General features: G+C 40.8%; 2 protein-coding genes across 2 annotated transcripts in view; both read left to right on the forward strand.

The window, feature by feature from the left end:
• Window positions 1–15,947, forward strand: part of LOC140723054 (NACHT, LRR and PYD domains-containing protein 12-like) — an 868,270-nt gene that overhangs the window by 435,189 nt on the left and 417,134 nt on the right. The gene's annotated exons all lie outside the window — the stretch shown is intronic.
• Window positions 2,871–8,341, forward strand: LOC140723044 (uncharacterized). The gene is made up of 2 exons (XM_073037664.1): window positions 2,871–2,939; window positions 6,426–8,341. The coding sequence occupies exon 2, from the start codon at window positions 6,812–6,814 to the stop codon at window positions 8,201–8,203; it is 1,392 nt and encodes a 463-aa protein (XP_072893765.1). The 5' UTR covers window positions 2,871–2,939; window positions 6,426–6,811; the 3' UTR covers window positions 8,204–8,341.

Consider the following 15,947-nt stretch of genomic DNA (forward strand, 5'->3'; position numbering starts at 1 on the left):
AGGGCAAGATGGTCTTCATCCCAGAGTGCTTAAGGAAGTAGCCCAAGAAATAGTGAATGCATTAGTGATAATTTTTCAAAACTCCTTAGATTCTGGATTAGTTCCTGAGGATTGGAAGGTGGCTAATGTGACCCCACTTTTTAAAACAGGAGGGAGAGAGAAACCGGGGAATTATAGATGGGTTAGCCTGACATCGGTTATGGGGAAAGTGCTTGAGTCGGTTATCAAAGATGTGATAATAGCACATTTGGAAAGAGGTCAAATCATCCGACAAAATCAGCGTGGATTTGTGAAAGGAAAATCATGTCTGATGAATCTTAATAGAATTTTTTGAAGATGAAACTAGTAGAGTGGATAGGGGAGAGCCAGTAGATGTGGTATATTTAGATTTTCAAAAGGCTTTTGACAAGGTCCCACACAGGAGATTAGTGTGTAAACTTAAAGCACACAGTATTGGGGGTATGGTATTGATGTGGATAGAGAATTGGTTGGCAGACAGGAAGCAAAGAGTGGGAGTAAACGGGACCTTTTCAGAATGGAAGGCAATGACTAGTGGGGTACCACAAGGCTCAGTGCTGGGACCCCAGTTGTTTACAATATTTATCAATGATTTAGACGAGGCAATTAAATGCAGGATCTCCAAGATTGCGGATGACACGAAGCTGGGCGGCAGTGTTAGCTGTGAGGAGGATGCTAAGAGGATGCAGGGTGACTTGGCTAGGTTAGGTGAGTGGGCAAATTCAAGGCAGATGCAATTTAATGTGGATAAATGTGACGTTATTCACTTTGGCCTACTCCTGCATCTATTTTTTATGTTTCTATGTGTGGAATATTAAAATCTCCCACAATCACAACCTTGTGCTTACTACAAGTATCTGCTATCTCCTTACAAATTTGCTCCTCCAATTCTCGCTCCCGATTAGGTGGTCTATGATACCACTCTATAAGTGTCACTACACCTTTCCCATTCCTGAATTCCACCAAAAAAGGCTCCCTAGACGAGCCCTGTAATCTATCCTGTCAAAGCACTGCTGTAATATTTTCTCAGACAAGCAATGCAACTCCTGCCCCTCCAATTCTATCACACCTGAAGCAACGAAATCCAGGAATATTTAGTTGCCAATCACACCCCTCCTGCTACCATGTTTCTCTAATAAATACAACATCATATTTCCAGTTATCAATCCATGCTCTAAGCTCATCTACATTATCTACCTTTCTTACAATGCTCCTAGCATTAAAATAGATACATTTAAGAAACTCTCCACCTCTTCCTCTCTGTTTATCCCTAACTGTGCAAACAACTTTATTATCTTTTTTTTCCTTCTTTTTTTCCATCTTCTGTCTGAGCGCTCCGACATCAGGGAGGAAGTTCAAATCAGCTCCGTGTTAAATGTTTAACCATCACGGTGACTGAAGGCAGCTGCAGGTTCATGAGGGACTGTTACTGTCAGATTCTGCAGTTCTTGTGGCTGCTCATCGCACCCGGGACTGAACCCTGGTCACTGAGCATTGGAGGAGTCTGTTCTACCGATGTTAGCCTTAAACTAGTCTGGCGTTTAATATTGTGGATCTGTGAAAGATAAATCAGTTCTTTGTCAAATCCCGTGTCTCAGGTACTTACTGTGTCTACCACACTCACAATGTACACAAGAAACGCCACTCGGCCCATCTTGTCCCTGCCCATGTTTCTGTTCCATATCAGTATATGAAAATCTATCCCTGCCATTCCCCTCTCACTCTCCCTGAGATGACAGGTTGCAACTAGTCACCTCTCCATGGGATAGGAGATTTCCCGTAAATTTCATAGAAACATAGACATCTACAACACATTACAGATGCTTTGGCCCACATTGCTGTGCCGACCATGTAACTTACTCTAGAAACTGCTTAGAATTACCCTACCACATAGCCACCTATTTTCCTAAGCTCCATGTACCTATCTGAGAGTCTCTTAAAAGACCCTATTGTATCCGGCTCTGTCACTGTTGCTGTCAGTGCATTCCACACACACACCACTCTTTGCTTATAAAAACCTATGAATGACACCTCCCCTGTACCTACTTCCAAGCAGCTTAAACCTATTCCCCCTTGTGTTAGCCATTTCAGCCCTGGGCTGAAATTCATACACCTGCATGATTTTCTCCAGGGTGAATAAGACGATGAGCTCTCTGTGGTTTTGACGTCCTCTCTCTCTCGATCTCTCTCAGTAAAAGAACCTGCGGTCTCGCAATTCAATGCACCTCTAAAGTCTGACAGCAGACTAGCGAGTGAATCTTCGATGGTGCAGAGTCATAAACCAAAGATTTGCCAGCCTGAGTCAGGGGCTCCAGAGGGAGATGGGGTCCAGAGGAGGAGGACGAATAAGACCAGCACGATGTGGTTAAAAGTGAAAGAAGCATTTGGAAACCGGTTGAACAAAAAAAAGGTGGTTAATTTCTGCAAAATACTGATGGAAATCAACAGTCAGGCAACAATTGTGGAGAGGAATAAATAGACAACGTTTAGGCAGATCCCCTTCAGCATGCCTAGCCTGTGTACTCCACCACTTAGTTGCTGCCTGAACTGCAGAGTTCCTCCAGCATTTTGTGTGTGTGCGTCTCTGTATTTCCAGCAACTGCAGAATCTCCTGTGTTTTATATCTGCATTTTACTTTGGCATTAGATACACGTTGATATTGAGTATATTGCTTATGGGAGCCGCTTTCTGCGTTAAAACAGCTGCAGATTTTTCTATACACACGAAAAAACATGAGGTATGGACATTGAACCGGTGCTTGCAGAAATGGTTAATGGCACCGTGATTACCCATAGGGCCATGCGTTAAGAATTTCGCCGGCGCTAAAGCGCCGAGGAAATACACAGGCGTCAGGCTGAGGACGTCCCTGAGTTTCACGCATGCGCGCAGTACACAGAAGGCTTTGAAAATGTCGGTTGCAGGTAAGAGCGATTCTCCATGTTTTTATCTTAAACGTCAACTTCGGAATAATTCCTGTGAATTTCGGACACCGTGACCCGCAATCCCGGACAGTCCTGTTCTCTCCCCTCTCTCTCAACCCCATGATCCGTACACGGGCCCCGGGGTGCTCCAGCTGAAGAGGGAATGGGAACCGATGGATCTCTCAGACAGAGCTGAGCTCCAGCTATCTAAATGCAAGGATTAGGAACTCGGAGAAAGGGAACAAAATCTTACATCACCAGTTGAGAAAATCGCCTTTGTTTTACCTCTAATCACTAACAAGAGAAAATCTGCAGATGCTGGAAATCCTAGCAACACACACAAAATGCTGGAGGAATTCAGCATTAGTACTCTTTTCCATAGATGCTGCCCGACCTGCTGAGTTCCTCCAGCATTTTGTGTGTGTTGCTTGTTCTACCTCCTCTTGCTCTGGACTTTTCTACTGGTGAGAACATGTTTTGTCCCATCCTCTCTGGGTACGTAATGATATAAAGCACCTTTGCCCTGGGCAACAAGTAGCTTTCACATCACAAATGTGCCAGACTCCAGTGAGACAGACTACTGCCCTTCCCTTCATATTCATTGGCATTGCCATCACTGAGTTCACCACCGTCAGTCATCTGGGGGAGGGTTCAGGGGAAATGTTTATGTAGAGTCCATAAACTGGTGTTACCTGTGTGCATGTGGTGTTGCTAAAGTTGCTGGAGAATTTGCAAGTGGGAAGAAGTGGAGTGATATTTGGAAATCTGACTTTTTAAAGTGTAATTTAGCAAGCAAACCACATATGGACAATATGCAAAAGCTTTGGTGAGAAAATCCTTCATTACCCATTACAGGCCTGCTACATAGGTTGTGTGAGAGTGCAGATGAACTCGATCGAACCCAGAGGAGATCAAAGTTCCTATCGACCGTGATTTGCCAGCTGTGAAAATGAATATATCTCTATATAAAATTCACTGTGCACATGTTGTCACTGGGTAAAAAATGCACAGTACAAGATTCAAGTGCACACTGGTTATTACAAATTAGAGGGAATATTGGAGGGAATGAGGGGAGACCTCCAGTGTCCCTGATGCCCTCACCTACAAGATGTGCATCCAGCTTCAGCTTGTAACCCTGCACTTTAAGGTGTTGGATCTTGAAATGGGTGAATTCCAGATCATCCAGCAGTAGGAGGGGGTGAAAGATATGACATGAAGAGAGGTGAGTTACACCCAAGGTGCAGGACACTGGAAACTGGGTGAGAGTCAGGAAGGAGAATGAGGTTAAATAGCCATCGCAGAGTACTCCAATGGCCATGCCCGGACAACAACAAGTGGAACACTTTGGAAACTGTTGGGGGGAGGAAAGTCAAAGGGCTGATAAGTGGATTTGTTAGTTAGGGGAACAGAACAACAGGCAACTAATATCTTAGTGGTAAGGCTTACTAGAGGTAGTGGGGGTTGGGGCTGATATGGTTTAAGTAAGTTGTAGGGGGGATGGGAGCCAGAAAGACAGAACAGATAGTGGAGATGGTGAATTGAATTGACTTTATTATGCACATCCTTCATATGGATGAGGAGTAGAAATATTTACGTTACATTACTGTCTAAATGTGCAATGTGTAATTGAAATTGATTTATAATAATTAGTTTGTATATAGGACAGTCAAGAAAGCATAGAAATCAATTAATCAGTCTGATGGCTTGGTGGAAGGTGATGTCCCGGAACCTGTTGGTCCTTTTGCTGTGGTACCGGTTCCTGGATTGTAGCGGCAGGAACAGTTTGTGGTTGTGGTGAATTTGGTTCCCGATATCCTTTGGGCCCTTTTTATAAAAAATCCATACCCCTACCATCCAGGCTCACATCCAAACTTCTTTTAAACGGTGAAACCGAGCTCATATTCACCACTTGTGCTGGCATCTCATTCCACACTCTCACAACCATTTCAGTAAAGAGCTTTTCCACATGTTCCCATTAAATTTTCACCTTCCCCACTTACCCCTGACCTCTGGTTGTCATCCCACCCACCCTCAGTGGAAAAAGCTGCTTGCATTTATTTACCCAATCTTCTCCCTCATCATTTTGTATACGTCCAACAAATCCTCAAAGCAATGTATAATTTCCGTGTTTATGTTTAGAACTTTGTTAGGTGTATAAGATGATGAGGAGTATTGATCGTGTGGATAGCCAGAGGATTTTTCCCAGGGCTGAAATGTCTAACACGAGGGAGCAGACTTTTCAGGTGCTTGGAAATAGATACCAAGGGGATGTCGGGGTAAGTTTTCTACACAGAGACTGGTGGGTGCATGGAATGCACTGCCGGCTTTTTCGGTGAGAGTGTTTCAGTTACTGTGGGGCCAGGCAGCTCAGTGGGAACAGGGAATAATACCAATGGAGAGAGTCAAACTGAGCCAAGTCACAAATTGACGATGGCAGAAATGCCCCATTCTTAGAGAGACAGGAAGAACATCAGACAGTTTGATGATCATTCCAGATATGGTGATATGGACTTTGTGATATGGTGCAACTCAAACTACCTGCGTCTCAATATCACCAAGACCAAGGAGATGGTGGTGGACTTTAGGAGATCTAGGCCTCATATGCAGCCAGTGATCATTAATGGAGAATGTGTGGAGCAGGTTAAGACCTACAAGTATCTGGGAGTACAGTTAGACGAGAAGCTAGACTGGACTGCCAACACAGATGCCTTGTGCAGGAAGGCACAGAGTCGACTGTACTTCCTTAGAAGGTTGGCGTCATTCAATGTCTGTAGTGAGATGCTGAAGATGTTCTATAGGTCAGTTGTGGAGAGCGCCCTCTTCTTTGTGGTGGCGTGTTGGGGAGGCAGCATTAAGAAGAGGGACGCCTCACGTCTTAATAAGCTGCTAAGGAAGGCGGGCTCTGTCGTGGGCAAAGTACTGGATAGTTTAACATCGGTAGCTGAGCGAAGGGCGCTGAGTAGGCTACGGTCAATTATGGAAAACCCTGAACATCCTCTACATAGCACCATCCAGAGACAGAGAAGCAGTTTCAGCGACAGGTTGCTATCGATGCAATGCTCCTCAGACAGGATGAAGAGGTCAATACTCCCAAATGCCATTAGGCTTTACAATTCAACCGCCAGGACTTAAGAACTTTTTAAAAGCTATTATTAATGCTTTTTGAGAGAGTGATTTAGATGCATATCATATTTTTACTGAGTTAAGTATTGTATGTAATTAGTTTTGCTACAACAAGTGTATGGGGCATTGGAAAAAAATGTTGAATTTCCCCATGGGGATGAATAAAGTATCCATCCATCCATCCATCCATCCATCCATCCATCCATCCCAGCACTGTGCCCAGTCAGGAGATAGTTTCTCTCACCAACTTCGGTTCAACCTCACTGTAACAGTGTGATGTCATATCACACCTTGACAACTCAAGTGATCTCATCTGAAATGTTGTCCTACACCCATCGATGGATTTTGTAAATCTTTTTACAGGTTAAAAATGACAAGGAATTTGTCTACGGGAATCCCGAACACAACACACCAGTTTTGCTGTCTCTGTCCAGATACTTAAGAAGAGGAGCAAGAGATTCACACAATCATCCTTCCTGCTCAGACTGTGGGGAGGGATTCACTCGATCATCTGACCGACTGGCACGCCCGTCATTTCAAACAGGTGGGGAACCCATTCATCTGCTCAGACAGTGGGAATAGATACAGTTGGACATTTCATCTAAAGGGCAAGGCCATTCACCTATCCTGTGTGTGGGAAGGGATTCAGTCGGTCTTTCCACCTGTGGACACACCAGTCAGTTCACACTGGGCAGAGGCTGGTCATCTGCTGAATTTGTGGTGAAGGATTCACTCGGTCATATGACCTAATGGCTCATCAGCGAGTTCACACCAGGGAGTGGCCGTTCACCTGCTCAGACTGTGGGAAGGGGTTCACTCATTCATCTAATCTGAAGGTACATCAGCGAGTTCACACTGGGGAGAGGCCATTCACCTGCTCACACTGTGGGAAGGGATTCACTCAGTCATCCCACCTACAGAATCATCAGCGAGTTCACACTGGGGAGAGGCCGTTCACCTGCTCAGACTGTGGGAAGGGATTCACTTGCTCATCTGATCTGAAGAAACATCAGCGAGTTCACACTGGGGAGAGGCCATTCACCTGCTCAGACTGTGGGAAGGGATTCACTCGGTCATCTTTTCTGAAGCTACATCAGAAAGTTCACACTGGGGAGTGGCCGTTCACCTGCTCAGACTGTGGGAAGGGATTCATTCTGTCATGCAATCTGAAGGTACATCAGCGAGTTCACACTGGAGAGAGGCCGTTCACCTGCTCAGACTGTGGGAAAGGATTCACTCAGTCATTTAAACTGAAAATACATCAGCGAATTCACAGTGGAGAGCGACCATTCACCTGCTCAGATTGTGGGAAGAGATTCACACAGTCAGCCCAGCTACGAGCACACAGGTCAGTTCACACTGGGGAGAGGCCGTTCACCTGCTCAGAATGTGGTAAGGGATTCACTCAGTCATCTCAGCTACTGAGCCACCAGTCAGTTCACACTGGGGAGAGGCCGTTCACCTGCTCAGACTGTGGGAAGGGATTCACTCAGTCATACACCCTACTGGTTCACCAGCGGCTTCACACCGGGGAGCGGCCGTTCACCTGTTCAGACTGTGGGAAGCGATTCACTGAGTCATCTAAACTGAAGGTACATCAGAGAGTACACACTGGGGAGCGGCCTTTCATCTGCTCAGAATGTGGGAAGGGATTCATTCAATCATGCAATCTGAAGGTACATCAGCGAGTTCACACTGGGGAACGACCGTTCACCTGCTCAGACTGTGGGAAGGGATTCACTCGGTCATCTGAACTGAAGGTACATTGGAGAGTTCACACTGGGGAGCGGCCTTTCATCTGTTCAGAATGTGGGAAGGGATTCATTCAATCATGCAAACTGAAGGTACATCAGCGAGTTCACACTGGGGAACGACCGTTCACCTGCTCAGACTGTGGGAAGGGATTCACTCGGTCATCTGAACTGAAGGTACATTGGAGAGTTCACACCGGGGAGCGGCCGTTCACCTGTTCGGACTGTGGGAAGGGATTCACTCTGTCATCTAAACTGAAGTTACATCAGAGAGTTCACACTGGAGAGAGGCCGTTCACCTGCTCAGACTGTGGGAAGGGATTCACTCAGTCCTCCCACCTACAAGCACACCGGTCAGTTCATACTGGGGAGAAGCCGTTCACCTGCTGAAGCCTGAATTATACCTCTGCATAGACGCTATGCCATTGTGAGCATTTCTACTTGTGAGTTCGTGTGTCTGCGTCGCTCTGCCAAAACGCTAGTTGGTGTTGGGGTTCTGTGCTACTGTGTTGAATTGACTCATGTTGAGTTGGGAAAAATGGCGACTGCTGACTACGTCTTGTTGGAGTTGGAGCTAATAATGTTGCAGAAGTGTTACTTCTATTGAAATTACTGCAACGCAGAAAAATGAGCAGTTTTTCCCATTACTTTGTGCAGTCCGCGATGTCCAAAGCAATGTTGGTGGAAATTTCTTTGCACGATTTTGATGCCATTTTCAAGTTTTTATTGTCTGCCAATGAAGAGTCGTGCACATGTACATATTTTCTGACTACCTCACCTAACCTCTCCTTGATGTAGTCCACCTTCCAACTTCAAAGCAACAGGAAATGCACAGGAGGAAACTGGCTGCTGCCAAGTGGACCAATCACAGTACCTGCAGTCTGTGTTGCCGTGACGTGTAGCTACATTTTTGGGAATGTGCGCGTTAGGCTACATTAGGCGAAGGACTCTCATGGAGGCGCTACATGGAGTAGGTTGCATTCCAGCTTTGCTCCGTTCATTTTAAATTTACTTACCACCCCTTTAATATCTTTATCAAAGTGTTTATAACACTTTTATATGTTTGAATTTGAATTTTAATCGACTGAAATGGCTTACAGAGGAAGAAGGCAGTGAAAATGGAAAGAAAGAAGATGTCTTTGAACAGCCTAAAAAGTTGCAACTTACTTTACTGGCTATCTAGAATCTTTTGGATGAAGAACTTGATAAAAGATTTATTACCTTGGAATTATGGTTAAAGGAGAGCGAAGGTATATTGGCAACACTTGAAAAGAAGAACGAAAAACAGCAGCGGCAAATTTCAGAGTTTATTAAAGCTGGGAAACAGAGAGATCGCAAATTGAATTCTTTGGAAATGAAATGAAGTTCAACCACTCAAACCCTGGAGCAGAACAAAATCAAGATTACTGATTTGGAGAGTCGAAGCCACAGACTGAATTTGTGAATAATAGACTCAGTGAGGACATTGAGAGCCGGGATCTTACTCAGTTTTTTTCTCAATGCTTCATCTAAGAGCATTTTTCAATCTTTTTTATTGGTTTCCAAATAAAGAATATACAAATTGGAAGAGGAGTTTAACAAGTAGATAATATAAAAAAACATATAAACAGCATATAATGTCAAAATCAAATAGATAAAATGCTTCCTCTGGAATAATCCCAAAAATTGCTGTAAGTGGATTACGTTGAACATCCGCATCTATAACTTTAGATAATATTCCAAACACATCCCACCAAAAATTATTTAAACTTAACACATGAACAAAACAGTTGAGTCAGAGTAGCCACTTTTGTGTTACATCTGTCACAAATAGGGCTTATATTAGGAAAAAATATGTGCCAATTTATCTTTGGACATATGGGCCCTGTGTACTATCTTAAAAATTCTTAATGGAGGTCTTTGGCTCGGAGGTATTTTCTTCCCTTCCTGCACTCAACCGCACTCATCGGGCGCTGAAACCAAAACCACGTCATGTAATTCTTCGATGTCACAATGTGAATACTAAGGAGCACTTCATTCGGATTGCTCATCAGAAAGGAGTTACTGAGCATGAGAATCTTCAGTTTCATTTTGTTGAAGATTTTTGTCCTGAGGTGATGCAAGAAAGATTGCATTTTAAAATGGTGATGTCAGAATTATATCAGAGGAATCTTTGTCCAGCATTGTTATATCCCTTTCACCTAAGGGTTGCTCTGCCCAATAAATCATTCAAATGCTTTAAATCCGTGAATGAAGCAAAACAATTTCTCAAAGAGGTAAGCTTGAACGCAGATGTCTAATGTTTTGAAGATCAACATTTGAGCTTGGATGTCTCTGAAATTTACCATTCCTTTATGTCTGTGTGTATCTGGTTTATTAGTTAACAGCCAGCTTATAGATTTGGACACTTTAGAACTTTGCCCTTGGGTTGATTACAGTTGTACTGTGTTTTGACATTCGGATGTTTATGATGTTTCCATGTTAAAGTTTCTTTCTTTTTCCTTCATTGTTTTACTTTTTTTATTTTTAATTGTTTGCTTTTGAAAATCATTATGACTTTGATATGCTGATTATTTCCTTTTTCTTGAAATATTATTAAGATTGTATTTTGTGTCATTTTTTAAGACCTTTTCTTTTAAAATGGTCTGCAATTGGCTGTTTTTCTCTAACATCTGCTTGACATTCCTCTTGTAATATTTTGACTATGGGTGGTTTGTTTTTTATTTTTTTAAATTTGGAGATCTGCCTCAAGGGAGACGGGGGTAGGGAGGTTCTTAGATAGTTGTCTGGCTGTCTATTGGCCAGGTGTTCGGTCTTTGTGGGTGGGGTGGTAGGGCTATTTTTAGTCTAGTATTTTTCTTTTGGGCTGAATTGAAACTACAAAAATGTCTGTATTGTCGTAACTTCCGTTTCCTCTTTAAACTATTTTCCCTCCTCCTGATTCGTGAGTTTCCTATGCATTGTGGTTAACCCTTTACATACTACATTGTTTATTTAAGGAAAATGGATATTATTAATTAATTTTGTCATTATTAATTTTGTTTCATGGAATACGAACGGTTTGAATCATCCAATTAAATGGAAGAAGATTTTTAGAGTTTTTCATAGACTGAATGCTCAGATTATTTTTGCGCAGAAGACATGTGAGTAAGGAGGATAATCAGCACTTATTTAGGTTTTGGAAATGCCAACAGTTTCACTCTAACTCATCGACTAAGGTGAAAGGTGTTTCTTTTTTTTATATAGACTCCTAGATTTCATTTGTTCACTATGATACAATTTCAGACCAATATGATAGACTTCTATTAAACACCGGTTAACTTTATAACAATAAATTAGTTTTGGTTAATATTTATGCACTTAATACTGACTATCCTGAATTCCTTAAGCACTTTTTTGCATTTCTTCCCAATTTAAATGAATATATGGTAATAATGGGTGGAGATTTTAATTGTTGTCTGAAACGTATGATGGATAAGTCTGTGCCTAATCAGGTACTTACAAACAAATCTGCTATTTTTATTAATTCCTTCTTAGTTGACTCTGGAATTTTAGAAATTAGGAGGTTTTTACATCCTAATGAAAAAGAGTTCTCTTTTTTCTCATGTATATCATAATTACTCTAGATTCCTTTACATCTTTATTGATTCTCGATTAGTTTCATTTGTCACTGCCTGTGAATATGATACAATTGCCATTTCCGATCATGCACCTTTGAAATTATCAGTTAAGTTAACTGATGTAACCTTTGGTACTAAACAATGGCGGTTCAACTCTATTTTACTTCAGGGCTTAAATTTTATTAATTTCATTAAAGGACAGATTGCCTTTTTCTTTTCAACTAACTCAACGGAAGAAATTTTCAGTGGGATATCACGTGATGCCTTTAAAACATATATCCGAGGGTAAATTATTTCACACTCTGCTGGATTGAAGAATCAAATTAATAATGAAATACGTACATTGGTTGATAAGATTAAAGAAATTGATAGAAAATATTCTATTGCTCCCAATTTGAAGCTTTATAAAGAGAGAGTTGAACTTCAGATGCAACATCATTTGTTATTAACATCCCCGATTGAAAATCAGTTACTTAAAACTAAGGGTCATTTTATATATTTGGTGACATATTAGGTAAATTATTGGCTAACCAATTAAAAGCTGCTTTGGCAAAACTTCAGATTAATAGGGTTCGTAAACGGATGGTACTTTGACGGTTGACCATGATGAAATTAATTTTTTTCAAGAATTTTATACCAATTTATACCAATCAGAATTTCCTGATGATTCTACCATAATGCATGAATTTTTAAGGAAATTAAATATTCTGAAATTATCAGTTGATGAACGTTTAGTATTAGACACACCCATTACTGAAGAGGAAATAAAGAATGCAATTTATTCATTGAATTCTGGTAAAGCACGTGGTCGGGATGAGTATACAGCTGAATTTTTAAAATCTTTTTCCGATTTACTTTCTCCCTGGTTAGGTAAAAATTTTTAAAGATGCTTTATTTGTATGTAAGTTACCACAAACTTTTTATGAAGCATCTATTTATTTAATTCCTAAAAATGATAAAAATCTCACTGAATGTGCATCAGATTTGTGATATCTTTGAGAATGTTGAATCTAAAATCCTTTCTCAAATATTAGCAATTAGATGGGTGAAGATATTGCCACAAATTGTCTCCAAGCATCAGACAGGATTTATTAAAAATTATTATACACATTGTAATGTTTGGAGGTTAATGAACATTGTATAGACTACTTTATCTAAGACTCCAGAACGTGTTTTCTCGCTCGATGCCGAGAAGGCGTTTGATACATTTGAATGGGAATATTTGTTTAAAATTCTTGAGAAACTTAATTTTAGTCCAAAATTTATATCTTGGATCCAATTGATATAACATATATCTTTGGCTTCTGTTTCACTAATGATCAGAGATCCCCTTTCTTTAGGCTTTTCCAAGGTACTAGTCAAGGCTGTCCTTTGAAACCCTTACTATCAGATATTAGCCTGGAGACCTTGGCAATTGCTATTCGTGATTCACCCAGTATATTTGGTGTTACTCATGGGAATGGGACGCGTAAAGTATCACTATATGCAGATGACCTTTCGCTATATATTTCTAATCCAGAGAAATCCATTCCTGCAGTAATAACACAACTTGCTCAGTTTAGTAGTTTTTCTGCTTATAACCTGAATCTTAATAAAAGTCTGCTTTCTCCATTAAATATGCAAGTCTCAATTTATAGACAGTCACCATTTAGATTGCTTGCTGATTATTTTATTTATTTGGGTGTTAAAATTACTAAGAAGCACAACGATTTATTTAAAGTTAATGTTTACCCTTAATTGATCATGCTAAACAATTGTTTACTAAATGGTCCCCATTATCCTTATCCTTGATTGGCTCCATTAATGCTATTAAGAGGATTATTTTACCTAAATATCAGTACCTATTTCAGGCGGTATCAATTTTTATCTCTAACTTTTTTATATACTATTGATTCTAAAATTTCTGCATATACATGGCAGAATAGAAATCCCAGGTTATATTAGAAATATTTACAGAAATCAAAAAAAGGAAGGCGGCTTGGTTTTGCCGGATCCTAGATTTTATTATTGGGAATTAATATTCGATATTTAACGTTTTGCACACAAGAGTTGGATGAACCTTGAGCGGGAGTCTCGACCGAAGTTTTCATTGGCTTCTATTTTACGGGCTGTGCTTTCCTTTGCACTTACTAAATTTAATAAGCAAATGGTAATTCCAATAATTAAGCATACAATAGGAATATGGTTTCAATGTTGGCAATTTTTTGGACCAAATAAATATATACTGTCAAGTTCTATGACATCTATTTTTTTCTTTCAACCATTTAGAATTGATCAAGCTTTTCTTTTATGGAAAACAAAGGGAATATCATGTTTTCGTGATTTATTTATGGATAATCTTTTATGGCTTTTGAACAGTTTTCTAATAAAAAATAATTTGCCTGGATCACTCTTTTTCAGATATTTACAGATTAGAAACCTTTGAAGGTTATTTTGCCTTCCGTTCTGATATCACATCAAATTGAAGTTACGGAAAAAAATAAGTTTAAATCCAGATCAGAAGAGTTTAATATCATTTATTTAGATTTAATTATGAAAATACGCTTAGATACTTCTGATAAAATTAAGAATGAGTGGGAAAGATAACTTGGGATACCTTTACCTATACAGAAATGGGAGAAAGTTCTGGAACTAGAAAATACCTCTTCAGTGTGTGTCAGACATGCCTTCATGCAATTTAAGGTGGTTCATCGGGCTCGTATGTCCAAGGATAAGTCCTCTTCTAAAAAAAATATTGGAAGGGTATTTTGAGATATTATCTCAGTAGTTCTGTGTATTGATTTACAACCACATCCTATTACCGCAATTTTTGGAGGACCGGTGATAGACTATAGTCATTTATCCTCGTCAGCTTGTCGTCTAATTGCATTTGTTACATTAATAACCATCAGATCTACTTTACTTAAATGGAAAGATTCCAATCTCCCTACTACATTTGAATGGTTTTCCCAAACCATAGCATGTCTAAACTTGGAAAAAATTAGGAGTGGTACTGTGGTTCCTTCGGTTGAATCTGAAGAGACTTTGAGGCCATTTATTCAATTTTTTCATATTATGTAAGTTGACCCTTTCCGAATCTTGTGTAATAAGTTTTTGTTCATGTTCAGAGGAGCGGAGTTAACGCCAAATAATTTCAGCCGTTGTAATATGACAGCCCAATTTTGTCTGTTTTTTTTAGTTTAGTGTTTTTTTCTAGTTTACGATTTTTTTCTCCTTATATGATATCTCTTTCATGATTAGTTGCTATGAGATTGGGAGGTTAAACTATATTTGTCATTTGGAATCTGTGCTTTTACATGATAACCGACATTAATGTAATCCCAATCTCTTTGTATCATTATATTATTGCTATGCTTATTAAATTTGAAACGTAATAAAAAGATTGAAAAAGAAAAGGAAACTGGCTGCTACCAAGTGGACCAATCACAGTTCTTGCAGTCTGCGTCGCTGCGATGCGTAGTTGCATTTTTAGGAATGTGCGCGTTAGGCTACGGCATACGGTACAGCCCAGGGTGCAGCGTCGGGTACGCGGCTACGTAGAGCCTACGGCGTAGACTGGACGGAGAAGAATAACTCAGGCTTCAATGTGTGGGAAGGGATTCACTTGGTCATCTCAACTACAGAGACACCAGCGACTTCACACTGGGTAGAGCAGTTTAATATACGGGGTGATAGCCACCCGCCCCCCCACACCTCCAGCCCGACCAAACTTAAGAAATCTCATTTGGGTGAATGCTGTGTGATGTGTCCCATGTTACAGACCAGTACCCCGAAGTAACAAACGATACACAATATGCAGTTAAGCGATTGAGCTCTATAATTCTTACTTTGACTATAGGGTTAGTAAAGAAACTGAAAGAAAAGAAAAAGGGCCCGCTCTCTTCATTCACGTCTTCTCATCTCTCCCCAGCCAAAAAACCGTGAAAATCTCTCTTCCAGACTCACAAAAAAGAATATTTCTGTCATTGGACAGCCCCACACTGGAAAGCCCTACTTCCTCTAGTCGTAAGCTAAACATTGCTGCTACAGAGAAACCATTACCTCAGCAGTGAAACATTACAGAGAGGCCGTTACTTCAGCAGTGAAACCTTACAGCGTGTTACACTTACCACACACTACCGGTTCACACTGGGAGAAAGTTTCAATAAGCTGCATGCTGAATATTTATCCATCAGTGTTGCTGAATGCAATTTCGAGAGTGACTGTCGGTGCTGAACTCTGCAATTATTGGTGCTGCTCACCACACCCGGGTCACCAGGCATGAGAACGGTTTCTTCTGCTGCATATTCACCTTTAATGGGACTAGATCTGTGACAAATAAATCCGTTCTATATTGAACACTGTCTCCGGTACTTAGTGAATTTATAACACACCTAGTGTACAGCAGAGAGTCAACTCAGGCCGGCTGGACCCTGCCAGTGATTCTGTTCCACAGCAGATCTTTCAAATCCTCCCCTGTTGTTCACCTCTCACTGTCCCTGTGAATGAGTTCCAAATAGTCACCACTCTGTGGGCGAAGAGGTTTCCCTTGAATT

Source organism: Hemitrygon akajei, unplaced genomic scaffold (assembly GCF_048418815.1).
Source record: "Hemitrygon akajei unplaced genomic scaffold, sHemAka1.3 Scf000099, whole genome shotgun sequence".
NCBI lineage: Eukaryota > Metazoa > Chordata > Chondrichthyes > Myliobatiformes > Dasyatidae > Hemitrygon > Hemitrygon akajei.